At 43.3% G+C, this 22,956-nt stretch overlaps 2 protein-coding genes across 5 annotated transcripts in view; both read right to left on the bottom strand.

Annotated features, from left to right (window-relative positions):
- The window catches only part of LOC120061477 (bcl-2-like protein 1), a 35,963-nt gene extending 22,806 nt beyond the window's left edge, over nucleotides 1-13,157 (bottom strand). The window contains exons 1-2 of the mRNA XM_039011317.1: nucleotides 12,919-13,157; nucleotides 10,820-11,516 (exon numbers count right to left, since the gene is read on the bottom strand). Coding sequence (XP_038867245.1) covers nucleotides 10,820-11,350 — 531 coding nt within the window. The 5' untranslated portion in view covers nucleotides 11,351-11,516; nucleotides 12,919-13,157. The remainder of the gene's footprint in view (nucleotides 1-10,819; nucleotides 11,517-12,918) is intronic.
- Nucleotides 13,158-20,543: 7,386 nt separating this feature from the next.
- The window catches only part of LOC120061474 (brefeldin A-inhibited guanine nucleotide-exchange protein 2-like), a 40,087-nt gene continuing 37,674 nt past the window's right edge, over nucleotides 20,544-22,956 (bottom strand). For all 4 annotated transcript variants that reach the window (XM_039011311.1, XM_039011314.1, XM_039011313.1 and 1 more), the window contains exon 39: nucleotides 20,544-22,497. In XM_039011311.1, the coding sequence (XP_038867239.1) occupies nucleotides 22,354-22,497 (144 nt within the window). In that variant the 3' untranslated portion in view covers nucleotides 20,544-22,353. The remainder of the gene's footprint in view (nucleotides 22,498-22,956) is intronic.

Below are 22,956 nucleotides of genomic sequence, written 5' to 3'. Positions count from 1 at the left end.
AAAGAACAGCAGTACGGTCAACATGATATTCACGGCACGGTCGACACGATCTTCATGGCACGGTAACTCCGGGAGATGTGCCGTGAACAACATCTGGACCTTTGCTTGGCCTTTGTCGACCTCTAAGGCCTTTGATACTGTGAGCAGGGAACTACTATGGGGCATTCTACTCAAATTTGGCTGTCCAGACAAATTTGTCAACATCCTTTCCCAGTTCCATGATGGGATGATGGCTCAGTTGGCCATAGGAGGGCAGGAGTCAGTGCCCCTGGGCAGCATCCTCTCGGAGGACTGCAGCATCGACTTCGAAATTCAAAGTAGGATCACGCAAGCATCAGCTGCCTTCGGGAAACTCAGGGTCTTCCAAAACAGGAATCTCCACCTCCACACCAACGTCTCCGTCTATCAAGCGGTCTGCATCACCACACTTCTTTACAGCTGTGAAGCCTGGGTCACTTACAGTCGCCACAACAAGCAGCTCGGGCGATTCCATATAAGATGCCTGCAGCACATCCTGGGAATCACCTAGTGCGACCATGTGCTCCATACAGAAATACTTGCTAAGACCAACTGCAAAAGTATGGAGGCCATGGTCACCAACACCAACTGCACTGGCTTGGGCAGGTCATTAGAATGTCTCAGGAGTGCTTGCCGCGTAAGATCCTGTATGGCCAGCTACATCTTGGCCGGCAGTCTGTAGGGGGGGGGGGGGCAGGTGAAGCACTACAAGGACCAGCTGAAAACGTTGCTGAAGAAGTGCAGCATTAAACCCACAGACCTAGAGGTTGCAGCTTCCGACCGTTCCACCTGGCGGCAGCTCTGCCAGAGCGGTGTACAGAGGAGAGGAGCACAAAGAAACAGGAGACATCCAACTGTGGCTGCCCCCGTCAACACACACTGCATACGCCCCACCTGCAAAAAAGTTTGTGGACCTCGGATTGGACTCCGCAGTCACCGTTAACTCAGAAGTGGAAGTCATCATTGGATACGATGGACTACCATAACGTGTACAGACAATGGGGGTCATTGTTTTTGAGCACACAATAGTGGTTAGTAGGGTTGCAAAAGGTCCGGAATTTTCCCGGAAATTTTCCGTGGGAAGTTAAGCCATGGAATTTGGGGAATTTTGCTTAAATGCATGTAAAAAGTTAGCTTGTAACAGTGAACCTTTTTTTGGGATACACAAGGTAAGGTCTTGTGGCATATTTTGGTTAAACTATCCCCAATTCAATGGAATTGCAACCCTCTGCACTCTTCCTTCACATGTACAGCTGATTCTCAAGATCTTGCATACTAATGAGATGCTATTGAGCCCAAACTACTACACTGTCTGAGCCAAGGACTACATGCTTTCTGTTAAGCTTTGATTACAATACTGGGTGGGGTGAATATATTTTATATGACATACATTATTTTTTGTTAACTAGTAAATAGTAGCCTACAGCAAAGTGTGTTTAAATAATTTCTAACTTGTTAACAATTTCTGCTAGTTAGTTTTTGCTACCATGTGGGTTTTAGCTTGCTTGAGCCTGCTAACTGAGGAGTGTTAATTCACCTGTTTCCATATATGTTTCATTTAAAAACATTTAACTTACAAAAGGAGTTGTTTAATCTAACTGCTTAACTATTTATCTGTACATGGAATTGTATTTATTATTATTTTTACTAATTTTTCCCCTAATCTTTACAGGAAATTGCCAGGGGCACAATCTGATGTGTGGAGACATTTCACTGCAGCTAATGTAGAAGGAAAACTGTGTACATGTGCAAATACTGTGCCAAATCATATGTGAAGAATGCAACAAAGATGCAGAATCATCTGGCCAAGTGCATAAAGTTCCCTCAGTGCTCACAACAAGCAACCTCTGACAAAAGTCCCTCTACTTCTATTCGAGGTGAAAATGATGAATCAGACACCTTGTCGATAGCAACAGCTCATGGTCCTCCTGGAATCAGACGTTTTTTTGACTCAATGGAGGAACGTAGTCAGAGAAATGCTGATGAATGTCTTGCTCGAGCTGTGTATGCAACTGGTTCACCTCTGATGCTCACAGGCAATGTGTATTGGAAGAGATTTCTGAATGTTCTTCGCCCAGCATACACCCCTCCAATCAAACATGCTTTATCTACTCATTTGTTGGATGCAGAGTTCAAGTGAAGGTCAAGCAAATCATAGAGAAAGCAGACTGTATTGCAATCATCTCTGATGGGTGGTCGAATGTTCATGGGCAAGGAATAATGAACTACATCATCTCCACCCCTCAACCAGTATTCTACAAGAGCACAGACACAAGGGACAACAGACACACCGGTCTCTACATTGCAGATGAGATGAAGGCAGTCATCAATGACCTTGGACCACTGAAGGTATTTGCACTAGTGACAGACAATACTGCCAACATGAAGGCTGCTTGGTCTAAAGTGGAGGAGTCCTACCCTCACATCACACCCATTGGCTGTGCTACTCATGCATGGAATCTGCTCCTCAAGGACATCATGGCACTGAAAACAATGGAAACACTCTATAAGAGAACCAAGGAAATGGTTAGGTATGTGAAGGGTCATCAAGTTATAGCAGCAATCTACCTCACCAAGCAAAGTGAGAAGAATAAGAGCACCACATTGAAGCTGCCCAGCAACACCCATTGGGGTGGTGTTGTCATCATGTTTGACAGTCTCCTGGAGGGGAAGGAGTCTCTCCAAGAAATGGCCATATCACAGTCTGCCGATATGGACAGCCCCATCAAGAGGATCCTCCTGGATGATGTATTTTGGGAGGGAGTGGTAAGCAGCCTGGAACTCCTGAAACCTATAGCAGTAGCCATTGCACAGATTGAGGGAGACAATGTAATCCTGATGTTCAGACTGCTTGCAGATGTAAGAGAAGAAATCCGTACTGCCCTGCCCACTTCACTGTTGCTCCAAGCAGAGGAAACTGCAGTTCTGAAATATATCAAAAAGCACGAAGACTTCTGCCTGAAGCCCGCAGTGTACACTTTGGACCCCAAGTATGCTGGCAAGAGCATCCTGTCTGGTGCAGAGATCAACAAGGCCTATGGTTTCATCACTACCGTGTCACGCCACCTTGGTCTGGATGAGGGCAGGGTTCTTGGCAGTCTGGCGAAGTACGCTTCCAAGCAAGGGCTTTGGGATGGAGATGCAATATGGCAGTCATGCCAACATATCTCATCAGCTACCTGGTGGATCTGAGGCTCTTTCCCCTCATCCTCCAAATTCCACCAACATCAGCCGCCTCAGAGCGCAACTGGTCTTTTTTTTGGTAACACACACACCAAAGCATGCAACAGGCTGACCAATAAAAGGGTTGAAAAATTGGTGTCCATCCGGGCAAATGTGAGGCTTTTTGAGCCTGACAACGAGCCATCGTCAACAAGGTTGGAAAGTGACAATGAAGAGGAGGCCTCAGAGTCTGATGTTCAAGAGGTGGACATTGAGGAGGCCCAGGGAGAAGACATGGAAGCATGAGAGGAAAACAACCAAAGCTTTAGTTTCTAGACTATCATTTAACAGATGTATGTTGAAAAAGTTTTTGGGAGATGCGATGGATCATTGGGGGATCATTCAATATTCCCTTTCTTTTGTTGTTCAGTGAAATCATCCCATGTGAAGTCAACTCATTTAATTGAAGTTAAATTTGTAACTAAATAGTTTTTTACATTTCTATTGGAAGGATTTAATCATTTGCAATTAAGTCTACTTATGATAAGGTAAAAGGTTTATGTTTCTGTCTCCATATGATATGGTAAATATTTCCAATGCAAAAAACATCTACATTTAAATGGTATTAATATTAATTCCCATATATTCCCATGGAAAGTTTTCACCTCTGAATATTTCAACCCTAGTGGTTCCCATTGAAAATCCAAAACAGAGTTGTGAGGATTCTGTGCCATTGTGGAGGTTAGAAAAACAGACAGGAAATGGCCAACCCAAGTTAAGATCTACGCATCAGAATGTCTGTTACTGTTCACATGGTCCTCTACCCATCAGAATGTCTATTACTGTGCGTTTACATACCAGCATGTTACCTGTGGGGACGGCTGGGCACAGCAGATAGCAACACACATTACTGTGTGTGTGTGTGTGTGTGTGTGTGTGGGGGGAGTTACACATACACTTGTCTGTACGTGTGCGCACACCCAGAGGTCCTTTGTTTAAGGTGGTCACGTGAACAGGTCGAGGACACTGTTCAATCCATTGTATCAATGCACTGTACGACAACTATAAAAACAGCCTACTTCAAAAACACATTCACTTCATTTAGCATTTTCATTTCAGAAACATACCAGCACTACTCATTTGAAACGTACACTTGAAAATGTTAACAAAATCCCCATGGTGACCAGGTATAGGCAAGACATTCGGGAAGACGGGGATGGGAGGGATCTGAGACATCATCTATCAGGGGGAGGACACAGTCAGCCGTGATTGGTGATCATGTCAAATGGATTGAAGAAAATTAGGAAACATGGATGGTTGGGTAAACAAACGAGTGGACACGTGACGGTGAGTGCACACACACCACGGTGATGCTGGCGTGTTGTTGCTTGTCTGGTCTGCAACACGACTGCTAGTGTGTGGTGGTTGGGGGAGGGAGGACGAGAGAGGGAGGGAGGGAGTGTTGATGGGTCCCAGGGGTACCGTCTCCTTGTCCTTTCCTTTAGGGCAGTCTGACATACAACGGCAGGGAATAGGCGTGACGTGTGGATCAGGCAGTGTATCCTATGTGCAGTGTTTATGTATTCGTTGAAAGGGCTCGACTGTCAGAAATATGTGCTGCCTATGAAATGTCCACAAAAAAGACAAAATAGCAAGAGCTCAAGTTCTCCAGTCACAGAGTATAGGACATGAACACATTAATGTGGTATAAGAGTCAAATATAGCCTGTATGATGTTTAAGCAATAAGGCCCGGGGGGGGGGGGGGGGGGGGGGGTTTATGGCCAATATACCACGACTAAAGGCTGTTCTTAATCACGACGCAACGCGGAGTGCCTGGACACTATAAACTGGTTACCAACATAATTAGAGCAGAAAAAAATAATAATTTTGTCCTACACGTGGTATACGGTGTGATACAGCACGGCTGTCAGCCAATCAGCATTCAGGGCTCGAACCACCCAGTTGTATAATATGTGTTACGTAGCGGCTTGGAGGGGATGGAGCCTACAGTTGAGGTGTGGCACTCTCACAGACACAAAGGAGATAAGCAGGACATAAAGGAATAGTTTATCTTTCTTCTCTACTAGCGTCCTCCCACCCTCCCAGTTCCAACTATCATCCTCAGACCTGTCCTCTCCCACTGACGGTCCAAATGAGTTATCCGTTATTATTCTGTCAGAACCGCATGTCCAGATATTATTCACCCATAATTGGTACTAACCCAAACCCCCTCAGGCATTCTCATCCCTCACTGCCCTCCCTCCACCATACTGTTACAGTGTAACAGTAGACTACATTCTCTCCCTCCACCATACTGTTACAGTGTAACAGTAGACTACATTCTCTCCCTCCACCATACTGTTACAATGTAACAGTAGACTACATTCTCTCCCTCCACCATACTGTTACAATGTAACAGTAGACTACATTCTCTCCCTCCACCATACTGTTACAATGTAACAGTAGACTACATTCTCTCCCTCCACCATACTGTTACAGTGTAACAGTAGACTACATTCTCTCCCTCCACCATACTGTTACAATGTTACAGTAGACTACATTCTCTCCCTCCACCATACTGTTACAATGTAACAGTAGACTACATTCTCTCCCTCCACCATACTGTTACAGTGTAACAGTAGACTACATTCTCTCCCTCCACCATACTGTTACAATGTAACAGTAGACTACATTCTCTCCCTCCACCATACTGTTACAGTGTAACAGTAGACTACATTCTCTCCCTCCACCATACTGTTACAGTGTAACAGTAGACTACATTCTCTCCCTCCACCATACTGTTACAGTGTAACAGTAGACTACATTCTCTCCCTCCACCATACTGTTACAGTAGACTACATTCTCTCCCGCCACCATACTGTTACAGTAGACTACATTCTCTCTCTCCACCATACTGTTACAGTAGACTACATTCTCTCCCTCCACCATACTGTTACAGTAGACTACATTCTCTCCCTCCACCATACTGTTACAGTAGACTACATTCTCTCCCTCCACCATACTGTTACAGTAGACTACATTCTCTCCCTCCACCATACTGTTACAGTAGACTACATTCTCTCCCGCCACCATACTGTTACAGTAGACTACATTCTCTCCCTCCACCATACTGTTACAGTAGACTACATTCTCTCCCTCCACCATACTGTTACAGTAGACTACATTCTCTCCCGCCACCATACTGTTACAGTAGACTACATTCTCTCCCTCCACCATACTGTTACAGTAGACTACATTCTCTCCCTCCACCATACTGTTACAGTAGACTACATTCTCTCCCTCCACCATACTGTTACAGTAGACTACATTCTCTCCCTCCACCATACTGTTACAGTAGACTACATTCTCTCCCTCCACCATACTGTTACAGTAGACTACATTCTCTCCCTCCACCATACTGTTACAGTAGACTACATTCTCTCCCGCCACCATACTGTTACAGTAGACTACATTCTCTCCCTCCACCATACTGTTACAGTAGACTACATTCTCTCCCTCCACCATACTGTTACAGTAGACTACATTCTCTCCCTCCACCATACTGTTACAGTAGACTACATTCTCTCCCTCCACCATACTGTTACAGTAGACTACATTCTCTCCCTCCACCATACTGTTACAGTAGACTACATTCTCTCCCTCCACCATACTGTTACAATGTAACAGTAGACTACATTCTCTCCCTCCACCATACTGTTACAGTGTAACAGTAGACTACATTCTCTCCCGCCACCATACTGTTACAGTAGACTACATTCTCTCCCTCCACCATACTGTTACAGTAGACTACATTCTCTCCCTCCACCATACTGTTACAGTAGACTACATTCTCTCCCTCCACCATACTGTTACAGTAGACTACATTCTCTCCCTCCACCATACTGTTACAGTAGACTACATTCTCTCCCTCCACCATACTGTTACAGTAGACTACATTCTCTCCCGCCACCATACTGTTACAGTAGACTACATTCTCTCCCTCCACCATACTGTTACAGTAGACTACATTCTCTCCCTCCACCATACTGTTACAGTAGACTACATTCTCTCCCTCCACCATACTGTTACAGTAGACTACATTCTCTCCCTCCACCATACTGTTACAGTAGACTACATTCTCTCCCTCCACCATACTGTTACAGTAGACTACATTCTCTCCCTCCACCATACTGTTACAATGTAACAGTAGACTACATTCTCTCCCTCCACCATACTGTTACAGTGTAACAGTAGACTACATTCTCTCCCTCCACCATACTGTTACAGTGTAACAGTAGACTACATTCTCTCCCTCCACCATACTGTTACAGTGTAACAGTAGACTACATTCTCTCCCTCCACCATACTGTTACAATGTAACAGTAGACTACATTCTCTCCCTCCACCATACTGTTACAATGTAACAGTAGACTACATTCTCTCCCTCCACCATACTGTTACAATGTAACAGTAGACTACATTCTCTCCCTCCACCATACTGTTACAATGTAACAGTAGACTACATTCTCTCCCTCCACCATACTGTTACAATGTAACAGTAGACTACATTCTCTCCCTCCACCATACTGTTACAATGTAACAGTAGACTACATTATCTCCCTCCACCATACTGTTACAATGTAACAGTAGACTACATTATCTCCCTCCACCATACTGTTACAATGTAACAGTAGACTACATTATCTCACAATTTGTTTCGAAATGATGCTCTTTGGCACTGTTTACTTTCCAACCTCCTTCACCACTGAGGTCAGAGAGAAAAGTTCAAGGGGGATTCCACCTATCATTCCTTAAATGTGCTGTTCCCGCCATTCACTTTAACCTCCTTCACCACTGAGGTCAGACAAATAACCAACCGTTGACTCAAGGGGGATTCCACCTGTCACTCAGTCTTCATAACTTAATCTGCTGTTCCCTCCATTAACTTTCAACCTCTGTCGTTCTTCTCAAACCTCTGTCGTTCTTCTCAAACCTCTGTCGTTCTTCTCAAACCTCTGTCGTTCTTCTCAAACCTCTGTCGTTCTTCTCAAACCTCTGTCGTTCTTCTCAAACCTCTGTCGTTCTTCTCAAACCTCTGTCGTTCTTCTCAAACCTCTGTCGTTCTTCTCAAACCTCTGTCGTTCTTCTCAAACCTCTGTCGTTCTTCTCAAACCTCTGTCGTTCTTCTCAAACCTCTGTCGTTCTTCTCAGTTAAACACAAATCAGGACCGAATATGTTATGAAGCAGAAATGGGATGAAAAGCGGTCAGGGAGAACTGAATGAACATGTTTGTTAGGTAGGACAGCAGTAAGTCATCCTGTGCTGTAACAGGGTGTGGCCTCCCCTAAGCAGCTGGCTAGTTCTCTATCTAACGCCACAATACAATCAGGTAATAGGACACACCCACTCTATACATCGTACAGCTGCCAACGGATCGGTGTGTTTTAGGAGAAAAAAGGAGGACAGAGACAGAAGTGTGTAGGTTAGGTTTGTAATGAAACATGAGCGAAATGGGTAAACAAGAGGGCATTTCTTTCTGGAAAATATAGGGTACATTTTAATAGATTCCTCTGTGGTGTGGGGATGTCCCAGGTCCTTACCAGTCGTCGAAAAAATAGTACCCAAAAGTCATACCTAAGTAAAAGTTAAGATTACTTATTAGAAAATTACTCAGGTAAAAGTGAAAGTCACCCAGTGAAATACTACTTGAGTAAAAGTATTTGGTTTTAAATATACTTAAGTATCAAAAGGAAAAGTATAAATAATTTCACATTCCTTATATTAGGCAAACCAGACAGCACGATTTTCTTGTTTTTCTCTCTCTTCCATTTACAGATAACCAGGGGCACATTCAAACATCATTTACAAACGAAGCAGTTGTGTTTAGTGAGTCTGACAGATCAAAGGCAGTAGGAATGACCAGGGATGTTTTCTTGACAAGTGTGTAAATTGGACCATTTTCGTGTCCTGCCAAGCACTCAAAATGTAACAAGTACTTTTGGGGGTCAGGGAAAATGTATGGAGTAAAAAGTACAATATTTTGTTCAGGAATGTAGTGAAGTAAATGTAAAAGTTGTCAAAAATATAAATTGTAAAGTACATATACCCCAAAAAACTACTTAAGTAAAATTACTTTAAAGTACTACCTAAGTACTTTACACCCCTAGTGCTCACTGAGGGATGTGTGTGTTTCTTCTCTTCATTACACATAGAAACCACAACAGACAAATTCAAATCTGAGCAAAAGTGTTATGTGCACTCCTGTGTAAAGTATGGAATGATAAGATACATCAATATACTGTTTATCTGTGTTATGGTGTGTGTGTGTGTTACGCGTGTGCTCGGTCTGAGGCATGCACATGATCCAATAGTATGGCATGGCTAGAACGCCAAACATTGAACCGGTAACGTTAGTTAGGATGTGTGTGTATTAACAAAGCACACACAGGGAGGACACAACATTTGTCTGGAGGCCCTATTCCAATACCACAAGGAGAACAGAAACAAAACTACTTGACTGAATCTGCTTGATTGAACACACAAGTCCATTCAATATTTAGGCCATTCACGTCTTCCACTCAGAGCAACATTCAACATCCGATGACATAAACAACGTTCAAATTCGCTAAGGTGCTCAGGTGGTTGGGCATGTGTTTCATCAGAATATTGTTCAGAAAAACACAGACAACAGACTGTTTACACAGAGGTCCTGTACGTGATGAGTTACTGTTCCCGTTAAAATCTTCCAGTGGTTCAAGGCGTTGATTCTGGTGTTTCTGGGTGTGGTGGTGGCATATGAGCTGCCAGTAACCAAGTCATCTGCCTGTTTCAACTCTTAAAATTAAAAATCAATTTAAGCTCTGCAACAGCAGAAAGACAACCCAATCAGATGGCCCCTCCACATACAACTTACCCAATCAGATGCCAGTTTCCATAGGACCCATCCCTTTCGAGACTGTTTCAACATCCCCTCCCCATTCCAATCCACACCCCATCATGTGTCAGCCCACACAAAGGAAGAGGTGACCTTAACAGTGTCCTTCTCACATCCCATAACACACCCACCTACCAGGAACAGGACAAGCCCTCTCTCTGCTGACCTGAGAGAACACTGCTTTCATCTGAAGGCTGCTGGCTCAGAACAGAGGAAGACATGGAAAGCAACCAGGGGAAAACAAAGGTTGATCTAGAAAAGCTCAAGCCTATACTTGATTCCCCCATGAAGACTTTGATCCCATCCAACAGAGCTCACTTCGATTCAGCTGAAAACTCAATAAGACTGATCAATGGCCAGCTGACTAGAGGCAAACATCTCAGGCGGTCTTATCGCCTGTCTTTCACCTTGGCTGATCTGGAGCCAACCGCACCCCGTCTCAAGAGAGATCAGTCACTAAAAACAGAACAGTCTCAGGTCCAAGAGCTGACAAATCAGCCTCTGAGACCAGAGGTCAGGCGTGAAATACAGTACACAGCTCAGGCAAACTGACGCGACATACAACGGATGCTAATGTGCAGAATCAACAGTTAAACTATCCAGGTACCAACGACCTCTAGAACTGATGCTTCATACAACAACCCACATTGAGCTAAATGACCCTTCCCTACCCCCATGCACACATCTTTCAGTCGTGACTCACCCATCCTCCTTGGCTCTGGATCCAGGGCTGGATGTGGTTGTCCAGGTAGACGGTCATCCAGTCTGTGATCCTTCCCACCAAGGGGTTCATCTCCTTGTCCACACATTCTACACAGAGGGCCCCTCCGAAGGCAAACAGGCCCACCACCCGTCCCCAGTTGACACCGTCGCGGAACACCTCGTCCATCACGTTCTCAAAGCTCTGATAGGCTGTGGACGGCGTGATGTGTAGCTGGGAGGACAGGTCACTGAAAGCTCTGGCATAACGCAGCTCAAACTCGTTGGCAGAGTCCCGCAATGCCTCTTTCACTGCGTCCAGGCCCGCTGTCCGCCGAGGGGAGGAGGGGGGCGACTGCCGTGGTGGACTCGTCCCGTTGACGTATGTCATGACTGCCGCATCCCCTTCCACCTGTCCCCCCTCAGTCCGATTCTGGGCTTCTGTGAGCTCCATGTGGTTGAAGGGGTAGTCTCTCTGTGATAGTTTATAGGTAATATAGTATACCACCAGTTCTCTGTTGTTGTAAGTCATCATTCCTTGTCTTGTCTTTCTTCTTTGCCCCAGGCTCTCGGTTTTACCTGCTCGTGACACACCTCTTTGGATCAGTCCTCTGTGTTTAATCCAATCTGTGTCATTCTGGGTATGCAGAAAATAGACGTCTTGAAGACAACAAAACAAGGCTGGTGAAATGGCTCAGGCCCTGTGGTAAGAGAACAACGAAGATCTTATTAAATGAGCATAATTCCTCACAATAAGCATAGGTGGGTTGGGGGAGGAGGGGAGCTGGAGGGGAACTATAGTGGGCAAAATTAGATCGACAGGTGGGGTCAAAGGGCATCACTTTAATTGGAGATTAAACAGATGGCAATGGTTGTCGTTACCTGCCTGCCCCCACAAACAACCTTCCTTTGGCCTGTGGCTTCAGAACAGTCATGACAGGGCAAGGTGCTCTGACAACCAACTGACAAAAACAGCAGGTCGTTTGTGACAGAGGTTAAATATATGATCATCATTTATTTACCAGTTAGGTTGACTCAGAACACATTTGCATTTGTAATTGCCATTATGTATATTATGGAGATATATATATATATATATTCTATGAACACATAATTGTTAACCTAATGTTACTTAGTAACACGTAATCAGAAATATTAACAATGTATTACATTTTTCATTTTCACAAGTAAGCCGCAAAATTAAGAATAAAATGATATTTCTTGATAAAACACAAGTGATTTCTTAAATCCCTTTGTGCTTGCGCGTCAGCGTGGACAGGAGGGGACCCCTGTTGTTCTAACAACTTCACAAGAACCCCACGTGGGAGAAACGAAGCGCATATATTCAATTTCTTCAGTTGTACCCACCGAACCTGACCTTTCCTTATAGTGACATTTAAGACTCTATGGTATAAAGAGTTACCTGTGACTCGCGACTTGACAGGTGGGAACAATCCCAAAAATGATGACATCGAAAATAGCAGTAGAAAGTGGGGAGCTACTTTGTTGCCTAGGCTGTATAAAGCATATGTTTACAGTAGCCACAGCTAACCAGCACGTGTCGCTAGCCACTAGGGCTACACGGAATTCCATGGAACAATCTAGCCCGTCCATATCATTTTGAAGGCAAATAATACTGAAAGATTTAAATACATCTCCCAACTTGATCAAAACACATAGCTACAGTAATGCGTTTTAGTGATGTTTCAAAGTGGCCATTTTTCGTTTAGGCAATTCTACAGTAACAGAATAATGCGGAGACTAAGAATTTCACATTAAAATGTATGCCAAACCCCAAAAACCAATGATTGCAAAGTTAAATCACAACTATGCAGCATAAATCGTCATTCTGTTACCAAACTGCATCTGCACTGTTTTAACCAAATACATTTGTTTTTGGAAAAATGTCAGTGGAAATTGTTCTCTTTGAGTTGTGGAAACAAGTTGTAATGGAAACTCAGCATAAATGTATTACCATGGAATTGCATAGCAATGTATTGATAAACAAGCCAGCTAACTACATATTTAACATAACAATAAACTACTCTAATTATATTGTCACGTATAAACAATCATAATTGTCTAAAATTGACATATTCTTACCTAGTCAACGGCAACACTCTTAGCGAGTGGCTTTAATCCTATTTTCTGAAAACGTATCAGTCCCGCTGTCAAAATCCGAGGAGAGAAGTGAAATGTACTAACGCCAAAGATGATGGAAAAATAAAGATAGTTCACTCAAGCCGTTTACCATTGGAAATAAAATGCTCCGTTCCGGTCTGCTTAACGGGGAGGTTCTCCCATAGACAATGCAGCTCGGTCTGGTTTGCTTAGTTCTTTGACTGAATGTAACCAGAAAAAATGAGGAAGTAGTGTGTCGCGCTTCCTCTTCCGGCTACTGCTACGTGACGCGCGTGTCTCCTCTTACCGTCTCTGCTACTGCTACGTGATGCGCGTGTAATGGGTATGCGGCGTTGTAGACAACTCGGAAATTGGTCGATTCTGATACTTTCCACAACGAGTTACCCCGATTTGAATGTTAGACAATATATCCACAGGAAAGTTTAACTACAACTTCTCAACGCGCTAGTAGCGTGTTCATATTTCTATCACCTGAAGCATGCGCAGAACCATAAAAACACGCGTCTCGTGCATGCATTTATCTTGTGTGCATGCTTCAGGTGATACAAATCTGAAATCACTAACATAGCTTTGAAAAGTTAATGTAATTATACTTTCCTGTGGATATTGTCTCACATTCCACCTCACAACTACAGTACTACAGTACCAGTCAAAAGTTTGGACACACCTACTCATTCAAGGGTTTTTCTTTATATTTTCTACAATGTAGAATAATCGTGAAGAAATCAAAACTTTGAAATAACACATATGGAATCATGTAGTAACTAAAAAAGTGTTACATTTTTTTAAAATATTCAAAGTAGCCACCCTTTGTCTTGATGACAGCTTTGCACACTCTTGGCATTCTCAACCAGCTTCACCTGGAATGCTTTTAACAGACTGGAAGGAGTTCCCACATATGGTGAGCACTTGTTGGCTGCTTTTTTCTTTAAATACATTTTTATTTAACTAGGCAAGTCAAGAACACATTCTTACTCCTCCATTCCTGCCATTATTGAAAGAGATCATGATACCTCACATCTCAAAATAGGGTTACTTAATGTTAGATCCCTCACTTCAAAGGCAGTCATAGTCAATGAACTAATCACTGATCATAATCTTGATGTGATTGGCCTGACTGAAACATGGCTTAAGCCTGATGAATTTACTGTGTTAAATGAGGCCTCACCTCCTGGTTACACTAGTGACCATATCCCCCGTGCATCCCGCAAAGGCGGAGGTGTTGCTAACATTTATGATAGCAAATTTCAATTTACAAAAAAAAAAATGACGTTTTCGTCTTTTGAGCTTCTAGTCATGAAATCTATGCAGCCTACTCAATCACTTTTTATAGCTACTGTTTACAGGCCTCCTGGGCCATATACAGCGTTCCTCTCTGAGTTCCCTGAATTCCTATCAGACCTTGTAGTCATAGCAGATCATATTCTAATTTTTGGTGATTTTAATATTCACATGGAGAAGTCCACAGACCCACTCCAAAAGTCTTTCGGAGCCATCATCGACTCAGTGGGTTTTGTCCAACATGTCTCTGGACCTACTCACTGCCACAGTCATACTCTGGACCTAGTTTTGTCCCATGGAATAAATGTTGTAGATCTTAATGTTTTCCCACATAATCCTGGACTATCGGACCACCATTTTATTACGTTTGCAATCGCAACAAATAATCTGCTCAGACCCCAACCAAGGAGCATCAAAAGTCGTGCTATAAATTCTCAGACAACACAAAAATTCCTTGATGCCCTTCCAGACTCCTTCTGCCTACCCAAGGACGTCGGAGGACAAAAATCAGTTAACCACTTAACTGAGGAACTCAATTTAACCTTGCGCAATACCCTAGAAGCAGTTGCACCCCTAAAAACGAAAAACATTTGTCATAAGAAACTAGCTCCCTGGTATACAGAAAATACCCGAGCTTTGAAGCAAGCTTCCAGGAAATTGGAACGGAAATGGCGCCACACCAAACTGGAAGTCTTCCGACTAGCTTGTAAAGACAGTACCGTGCAGTACCGAAGAGCCCTCACTGCTGCTCGATCATCCTACTTTTCCAACTTAATCGAGGAAAATAAGAACAATCCAAAATTTCTTTTTGATACTGTTGCAAAGCTAACTAAAAAGCAGCATTCCCCAAGAGAGGATGGCTTTCACTTCAGCAGTAATAAATTCATGAACTTCTTTGAGGAAAAGATCATGACCATTAGAAAGCAAATTACGGACTCCTCTTTGAATCTGCGTATTCCTCCAGGGCTTAGCTGTCCTGGATCTGCACAGCTCTGCCAGGGCCTGGGATCGGGAGAGACACTTATGTGTTTTAGTACTATATCTCTTGACACAATGATGAAAATAATCATGGCCTCTAAACCTTCAAGCTGCATACTGGATCCTATTCCTACTAAACTGCTGAAAGAGCTGCTTCCTGTGCTTGGCCCTCCTATGTTGAACATAATAAACAGCTCTCTATCCACCGGATGTGTACCAAACTCACTAAAAGTGGCAGTGATAAAGCCTCTCTTGAAAAAGCCAAACCTTGACCCGGAAAATATAAAAAACTATCGGCCTATATCGAATCTTCCATTCCTCTCAAAAATTTTAGAAAAAGCTGTTGCGCAGCAACTCACTGCCTTTCTGAAGACAAACAATGTATACGAAATGCTTCAGTCTGGTTTTAGACCCCATCATAGCACTGAGACTGCACTTGTGAAGGTGGTAAATGACCTTTTAATGGCGTCAGACCGAGGCTCTGCATCTGTCCTCGTGCTACTAGACCTTAGTGCTGCCTTTGACACCATCGATCACCACATTCTTTTGGAGAGACTGGAAACCCAAATTGGTCTACACGGACCAGTTCTGGCCTGGTTTAGATCTTACCTGTCGGAAAGATATCAGTTTGTCTCTGTGAATGGTTTGTCCTCTGACAAATCAACTGTGCATTTCGGTGTTCCTCAAGGTTCCGTTTTAGGACCACTATTGTTTTCACTATATATTTTACCTCTTGGGGATGTTATTCGAAAACATAATGTTAACTTTCACTGCTATGCGGATGACACACAGCTGTACATTTCAATGAAACATGGTGAAGCCCCAAAATTGCCCTCGCTAGAAGCCTGTGTTTCAGACATAAGGAAGTGGATGGCTGAAAACTTTCTACTTTTAAACTCGGACAAAACAGAGATGCTTGTTCTAGGTCCCAAGAAACAAAGAGATCTTCTGTTAAATCTGACAATTCATCTTGATGGTTGTAAAGTCGTCTCAAATAAAACTGTGAAGGACCTCGGCGTTACTCTTGACCCTGATCTCTCTTTTGACGAACATATCAAGACTGTTTCAAGGACTGCTTTTTTCCATCTACGTAACATTGCAAAAATCAGAAATTTTCTGTCCAAAAATGATGCAGAAAAATTAATCCATGCATTTGTTACTTCTAGGTTAGACTACTGCAATGCTCTACTTTCCGGCTACCCGGATAAAGCACTAAATAAACTTCAGTTAGTGCTAAATACGGCTGCTAGAATCCTGACTAGAACCAAGAAATTTGATCATATTACTCCAGTGCTAGCTTCCCTACACTGGCTTCCTGTTAAGGCAAGGGCTGATTTCAAGGTTTTACTTTTAACCTATAAAGCGTTACATGGGCTTGCTCCTACCTATCTTTCCGAGTTGGTCCTGCCGTACATACCAATACGTACGCTACGGTCACAAGACGCAGGCCTCCTAATTGTCCCTAGAATTTCTAAGCAAACAGCGGGAGGCAGGGCTTTCTCCTATAGATCTCCATTTTTATGGAACAGTCTGCCTACCCATGTGAGAGACGCAGACTCGGTCTCAACCTTTAAGTCTTTACTGAAGACTTATCTCTTCAGTAGGTCATATGATTGAGTGTAGTCTGGCCCAGGAGTGTGAAGGTGAACGGAAAGGCTCTGGAGCAACGAACCGCCCTTGCTGTCTCTGTCTGGCCGGTTCCCCTCTCTCCACTGGGATTCTCTGCCTCTAACCCTATTACAGGGGCTGAGTCACTGGCTTACTGGTGCTCTTTCATGCCGTCCCTGGGAGGGGTGCGTCACTTGAGTGGGTTGAGTTACTGACGTGATCTTCCTGTCTGGGTTGGCGCCCCCCCTTGGTTTGTGCTGTGGTGGAGATCTTTGTTGGCTATACTCGGCCTTGTCTCAGGATTATAAGTTGGTGGTTGAAGATATCCCTCCAGTGGTGCGGGGGCTGTGCTTTGGCAAAGTGGGTGGGGTTATATCCTTCCTATTTGGCCCTGTCCGGGGGTATCTTCGGATGGGGCCACAGTGTCTCCTGACCGCTCCTGTCTCAGCCTCCAGTATTTATGCTGCAGTAGTTTGTGTCGGGGGGCTAGGGTCAGTTGGTTATACCTGGAGTACTTCTCCTGTCTTATCCAGTATCCTGTGTGAATTTAAGTATGCTTTCTCTAATTCTCTCGTTCTCTCTTTCTTTCTCTCTCTCTGAGAACCTGAGCCCTAGGACCATACGTCAGGACTACCGGGCATGACGACTCCCTGCTGTCCCCAGTCCGCCTGGCCTTGCTGCTATTCCAGTTTCAACTGTTCTGCCTGCGGTTACGGAACCCCTACCTGTCCCAGACCTGCTGTTTTCAACTCTTAATGATCGGCTATGAAAAGCCAACAGATTTATTCCTGATTATTATTTGACCATGCTTGTCATTTATGAACATTTTGAAAATCTTGGCTCTCTCTAATTTTCTCCTTCTCTCTTTCTTTCTCTCGGAGGACCTGAGCCCTGGGACCATACGTCGGGACTGCCGGGCGTGGTGGCTCCTTGCTGTCCCCAGTCCGCCTGGCCTTGCTGCTGTTCCGGTTTCAGCTGTTCTGCCTGCGGTTATGGAACCGCCACCTGTCCCAGACCTGTTGTTTTTCAACTCTTAATGATCGGCTATGAAAAGCCAACTGAAAATTATCCATGATTATTATTTGACCATGCTTGTCACTTATGAACATTTTTGAACATCTTGGCATAGTTCTGTTATAATCTCCACCCGGCACAGCCAGAAGAGGACTGGCCACCCCTCATAGCCTGGTTCCTCTCTAGGTTTCTTCCTAGGTTTTGGCCTTTCTAGGGAGTTTTTCCTAGCCACCGTGCTTCTACACCTGCATTCTAGCTGTTTGGGGTTTTAGGCTGGGTCTCTGTACAGCACTTCGAGATATTAGCTGATGTACGAAGGGCTATATAAAATAAACTTGATTGATTGAACTTGATTATTTACAATGACAGCCTACACCGGCAAAACCCAGACGACGCTGGGCTAATTGTGCGCCGCCCTATGGGCCTACCAATCACGGCCGGTTGTGATACAGCATGGAATCAAACCAGGGTGTCTGTAGTGACGCCTCAAGCACTGAGATGCAGTGCCTTAGACCGCTGCGCCACTCAGGAGCTTTTCCTTCACGCTGCGGTCTAACTCATCCCAAACCATCTCAATTGGGTTGAGGTTGGGTGATTGTGGAGGATGCAGCACTCCATCACTCTCCTTCTTGGTCAAATAGCCCTTACACAGCCTGGAGGTGTGTTGGGTCATTGTCCAGTTGAAAAACAAATGATAGTCCCATTAAGCCCAAACCTGATGGGATGGCATATCCCTGCAGAATTCTGCGGTAGCCATGCTGATTAAGTGTGCCTTGAATTCTAAATAAATCACTGACAGTGTCACCAACAAAGCACCCCCACACCTCCATGCGTAACGGGGGGAACTACACATGCAAAGATCATCCGTTCACCTACTTTGCGTCTCACAAAGACATGGTGGTTGGAACCAAAACTCTCAAATTTGGATCATCAGACCAAAGAACAAATTTCCAGCAGTCTAATATCCATTGTTCGTGTTTCTTGGCCCAAGCATGTCTCTTCTTCTTATTGATGTACTTTAGTAGTGGTTTCTTCGCAGCAAATCGACCATGAAGGCCTGATTCACACAGTCTCCTCTGAACAGTTGATGTTGAGATGTGTCTGTTACTAGAAATCTGTGAAGCATTTATTTGGGCTGCAATTTCTGAGGCTGGTAACTCTAATGAACTTATCCTCTGCAGCAGAGGTAACTCTGGGTCTTCCTTTCCTGTGGCGGTCCTCATGAGTGCCAGTTTCATCATAGCGCTGGATGGTTTTTGCGACTGCACGTGAAGAAACTTTCCAAGTTCTTGAAATGTTCCGGATTGACTGACCTTCACGTCTTAAAGTAATGATGGACTGTTGTTTCTCTTTGCTTATTTGAGCTGTTCTTGCCATAATATGGACTTGGTCTTTTACCAAATAGGGCTATCTTCTGTATACCACTCCTACCTTGTCAAAACAACTGATTGGCTCAAATGCATTAAGAAGGAAACACCTGTCATCAAGGCAAAGGGTGGCTACTTTTTAGAATCTAAAATATATTTGTATTTATTTAATACTTAGTTTACTACATTTCCAACTTTCTAACATAGGCAGAAGAGTCATGCCGAGTTTCCCACTTGGGAGGTACCAGAATCAACCAATAGGAAGCTCTACGTCTATGCAAATAACCTACTTACATTTTAACTCAGAGGTCCCGAGTTTGAGATGACGTGAATGCAGCATAAGGCTGCTTTTATACAAGTTACCCAATTTATATTTCTTCCGCTAATTGGTCTTAATCACCAATCAATCACAGATCTTTTTCGGGGCTTATCTGGTTAATAAAAAAAAGAGATCAGAACTGGGCTGTCAGTGTAAACGTACCCTAAAATCCACCGCAATATGGCTTGTTAGATATCAACTCAGTTTTGCGCAATCGTCACTTGCTAGAGAAACACATTTAGTTACACATTACAATTTCAACATAAAAAAGGTACAGTAGTTTGTTAAATTGGCGTATTGAAGTCATTCCCCCAAGTAGTTATAGTTCGTATGCAGTCGGCGTTCTAATCTTGGTCAATTATCCTGGGTTTGTAATTTGCATTTAATGTCTATTTGGCTACTGAAACTAGTAAAAAAAAAAAACCTAGGACAGCGAATGTAGTTAGCTTGTTTGGCTTGCTTAAGTTTAACATATATCATCTTTCCTCTGAATAGTTTGCTAGCTAACATCTTTCCCATTCCGATTTGGTAAAAATAGCTAGTGTGGTTGTGCATCTTTAGCTAACATTCTCATACAGCTCCTAGAAACTGAACATTAAACTACGTTAATCGATATGAAACACTTACCGCAACTTGAATGGTTGGCACAAAGTCCACAACGAAATCCAAACATCAGCAGACAGGATCATATTCGTCATTTCTGCTGGAGCAAAAGGAGGAGCGCTGACTGGATAGCTAGCTAATCTTGCTAATTTTAGCAAAAATTGCCATTACTAGCTCGCTGTTCCGCCCGCTGACATTGAATGGCGCTTACTTCATCCAACTAGATGTGTGTACATCTAAACGCCTGCTATGTTAGCGAGGTTATTAGCCAACTACATTAAGGTTACAGTTTACGTTAGCAGCCTAACAGCGGGTCAATCCCATCTTCTTTGACCTAATTTTAGTTTGCTAAAATATTAAGATGACTTTCTTGATAAACGTTGTCGGTTTTCTTCGTAAGTAAATTAAACACAGTACAGCTTTACGAGAACGTAAAATATTTTTTATATCAGTCTTTACAGCCCAAAACAAAACAAAGGATGTTTCACATCTCCATGGTAACCTTTGTTACCCCCAAAATTCCCTTTGATACATTCTAACGTTTGAGGTTTACAGCGCCACATTGTGGTCAACTTTAGAAACGCATTGTCAAAAGGCCACACCAGTAGCTGCTACATTACAGCATGACAGTATTTAACTTTCCAGTGAACCAACAAAAGCAGTGCTGCTATAGATCTGAATTCAAGGTTTATTGATTACTTCACCAAATGCTTGGGAGATTACGTCACAATATGTATAGCACTTCATTTTCTATTTTACATGAAAACTTTACACAATGTATTTCTCCATATTACTGTATAGTTCCCCTTAAGGGAAAAGTAGACATCCATAGTGTTAAGGTAGAGGAATGCTAATCAAAAATATTTAAATGCACTTCAAATAATTATATACATCCTTGTTTAAAAAAAATAATAATATGCAGACAGGATTAAACTGCAAATGGTGAAGATGGTAGCGATACCCTGACATATTTAGGAATAACGTTTGATTTCTCTTCATTCTTACTCCTGTCTGGTATTTCACTGACAATAGTGACAGGCATTCCACTGAGAAAGTACTGGACAGTTAATACATGAGGGATCTGTTGCAGGCTCCATTAGGTGTAACATAGAACTGTCTGACGGGAGAAGATCATTTCGTCCTTGCTATATAATACCATGGGCGTTGCATTGTAGACTTCCTTTTTACGTGACACCAGATTCATTCTAGAAAATAGCTAGTCATTCCATTTTGCTCTCAGAACATAGGGAATGTGCAGTAGCCTTTCAACAAGTAAACTGGCATGTAAATGTTGCTTTAAAATAAGTATAAAAATAAATAAATACAAGTCAAATTAGGACTCATAACAGGCTATAGTGATTCACATGATATGATCAATGGGGAATGGTGGCAGGGGAACAACCGGCCATACTTGCTCATCCATTAGGGAGCAAGCCATTCCCACTAATGGTAATCCTAGGGTAGGATGCTGAATACAGGTTGTGCTACGAAAACACTGGAGGCCAACCACCAATAACATCAAATTAAGAGTGGATTGAACATAACAAAAATGGGACAGTAATAAGGATAGGTCTTGTTATCAGGCCTATCAGTTGTTACAATATCTTTTGATCAGATCATCAAGTACATCACAACTAGAGAAACACATGAGGATACTTTAGTGTCACGTCACTGTCATGTTTCCAATGTGCTTTTCTGCCAGTGGTACTTTTCAGAATATTCAGTAATGGTATTCTTCATTTGCGTTAGCATTTGGATATGCGTGTTTGTTCAGTCTTAAAAATCAACAAATAGGAGAAACAAGATCAGGTAGAGGATATATATAAAACCACATCAATTAATTGTTGTGGTTAATTTTCCATACATTTGACATTAACGTCAGTGTTGAGAAACAGTCAGAGAGCTCTGTTCTTTCACAGAGCTTTTTACCCAGCAGAGGTTCTAAGGGGAGTCAGTCTTAAGGGGCACCAGACCTTATTACCAACTCTTGAAGCCTTTCCTTTGCAGAAGATAAACAGGAACTGAGGACTTTCAAAGCATCTTTCCCTCATGGTAACATAATTTTTGCGTCAATCTACATCCTCCATCCCTTCGCACTGCCTTACTCCCGATAGGGGAGCTCTCGCCTCAGTCTTCATACATCTCAGCGTTCCACCACCCACCAGTGCCCCCCCCCCCCCCCCACACAGACCATTCCATCTCCAGACCCTCCTAGGGCGGGTTGGCCTAGCCCATCTCAGGAGCAGCGATGTGGAAGACTGAGCCGATGCGGAGGAAGAACCGGCGCAGAACGGCACGGAGCTCTGGTATGAGGTCAAACTGCATCATCTCACACAGGTGATGGTAGTAACAGGAGGCATGAAGCTTGAACTGAGGACAGAAAGGGACAAAGAACAGACTATTTAGCATCAAACAGATAGATGCACACACAAACTGCAATTACGCCCAGGGTGAGTGGAGTGTGATGTCAAAGAGTGGATTGTTTGAAGTATGGCCAAAGTTAAATATCAATGTCATTTGTTTAGAAGCTACTACGTACACCTGAAGGTGGGATTTGGGAAGAGGAAACATTTTAGTCAAAGTCAAAATAACCCGTAAGGCTGCACATTTCCTGTTTATCTGATTGGTATCTAAGCTAACAGTGTCCTTCCTTTAGTTACCCATTCTCAATGAGACTGAACCAGGCTAAGGATAACGGACTGTAAGCTCTATACGGGAAATCTGCACTGAATCGGGTCTAATTCATAGATCCTTGATGTAGCAGAGGTAGCCCAAGGCCCCTGGTCTGCCTGCACACAGCTGATGGCCTCTTACATACCAAGGTCATTA

Source organism: Salvelinus namaycush, chromosome 16, assembly GCF_016432855.1.
Source record: "Salvelinus namaycush isolate Seneca chromosome 16, SaNama_1.0, whole genome shotgun sequence".
NCBI classification, from domain to species: domain Eukaryota; kingdom Metazoa; phylum Chordata; class Actinopteri; order Salmoniformes; family Salmonidae; genus Salvelinus; species Salvelinus namaycush.
The sequence above is the reverse complement of the archived record's forward strand: the minus strand, read 5'-3'. Positions and strand labels throughout refer to the sequence as shown.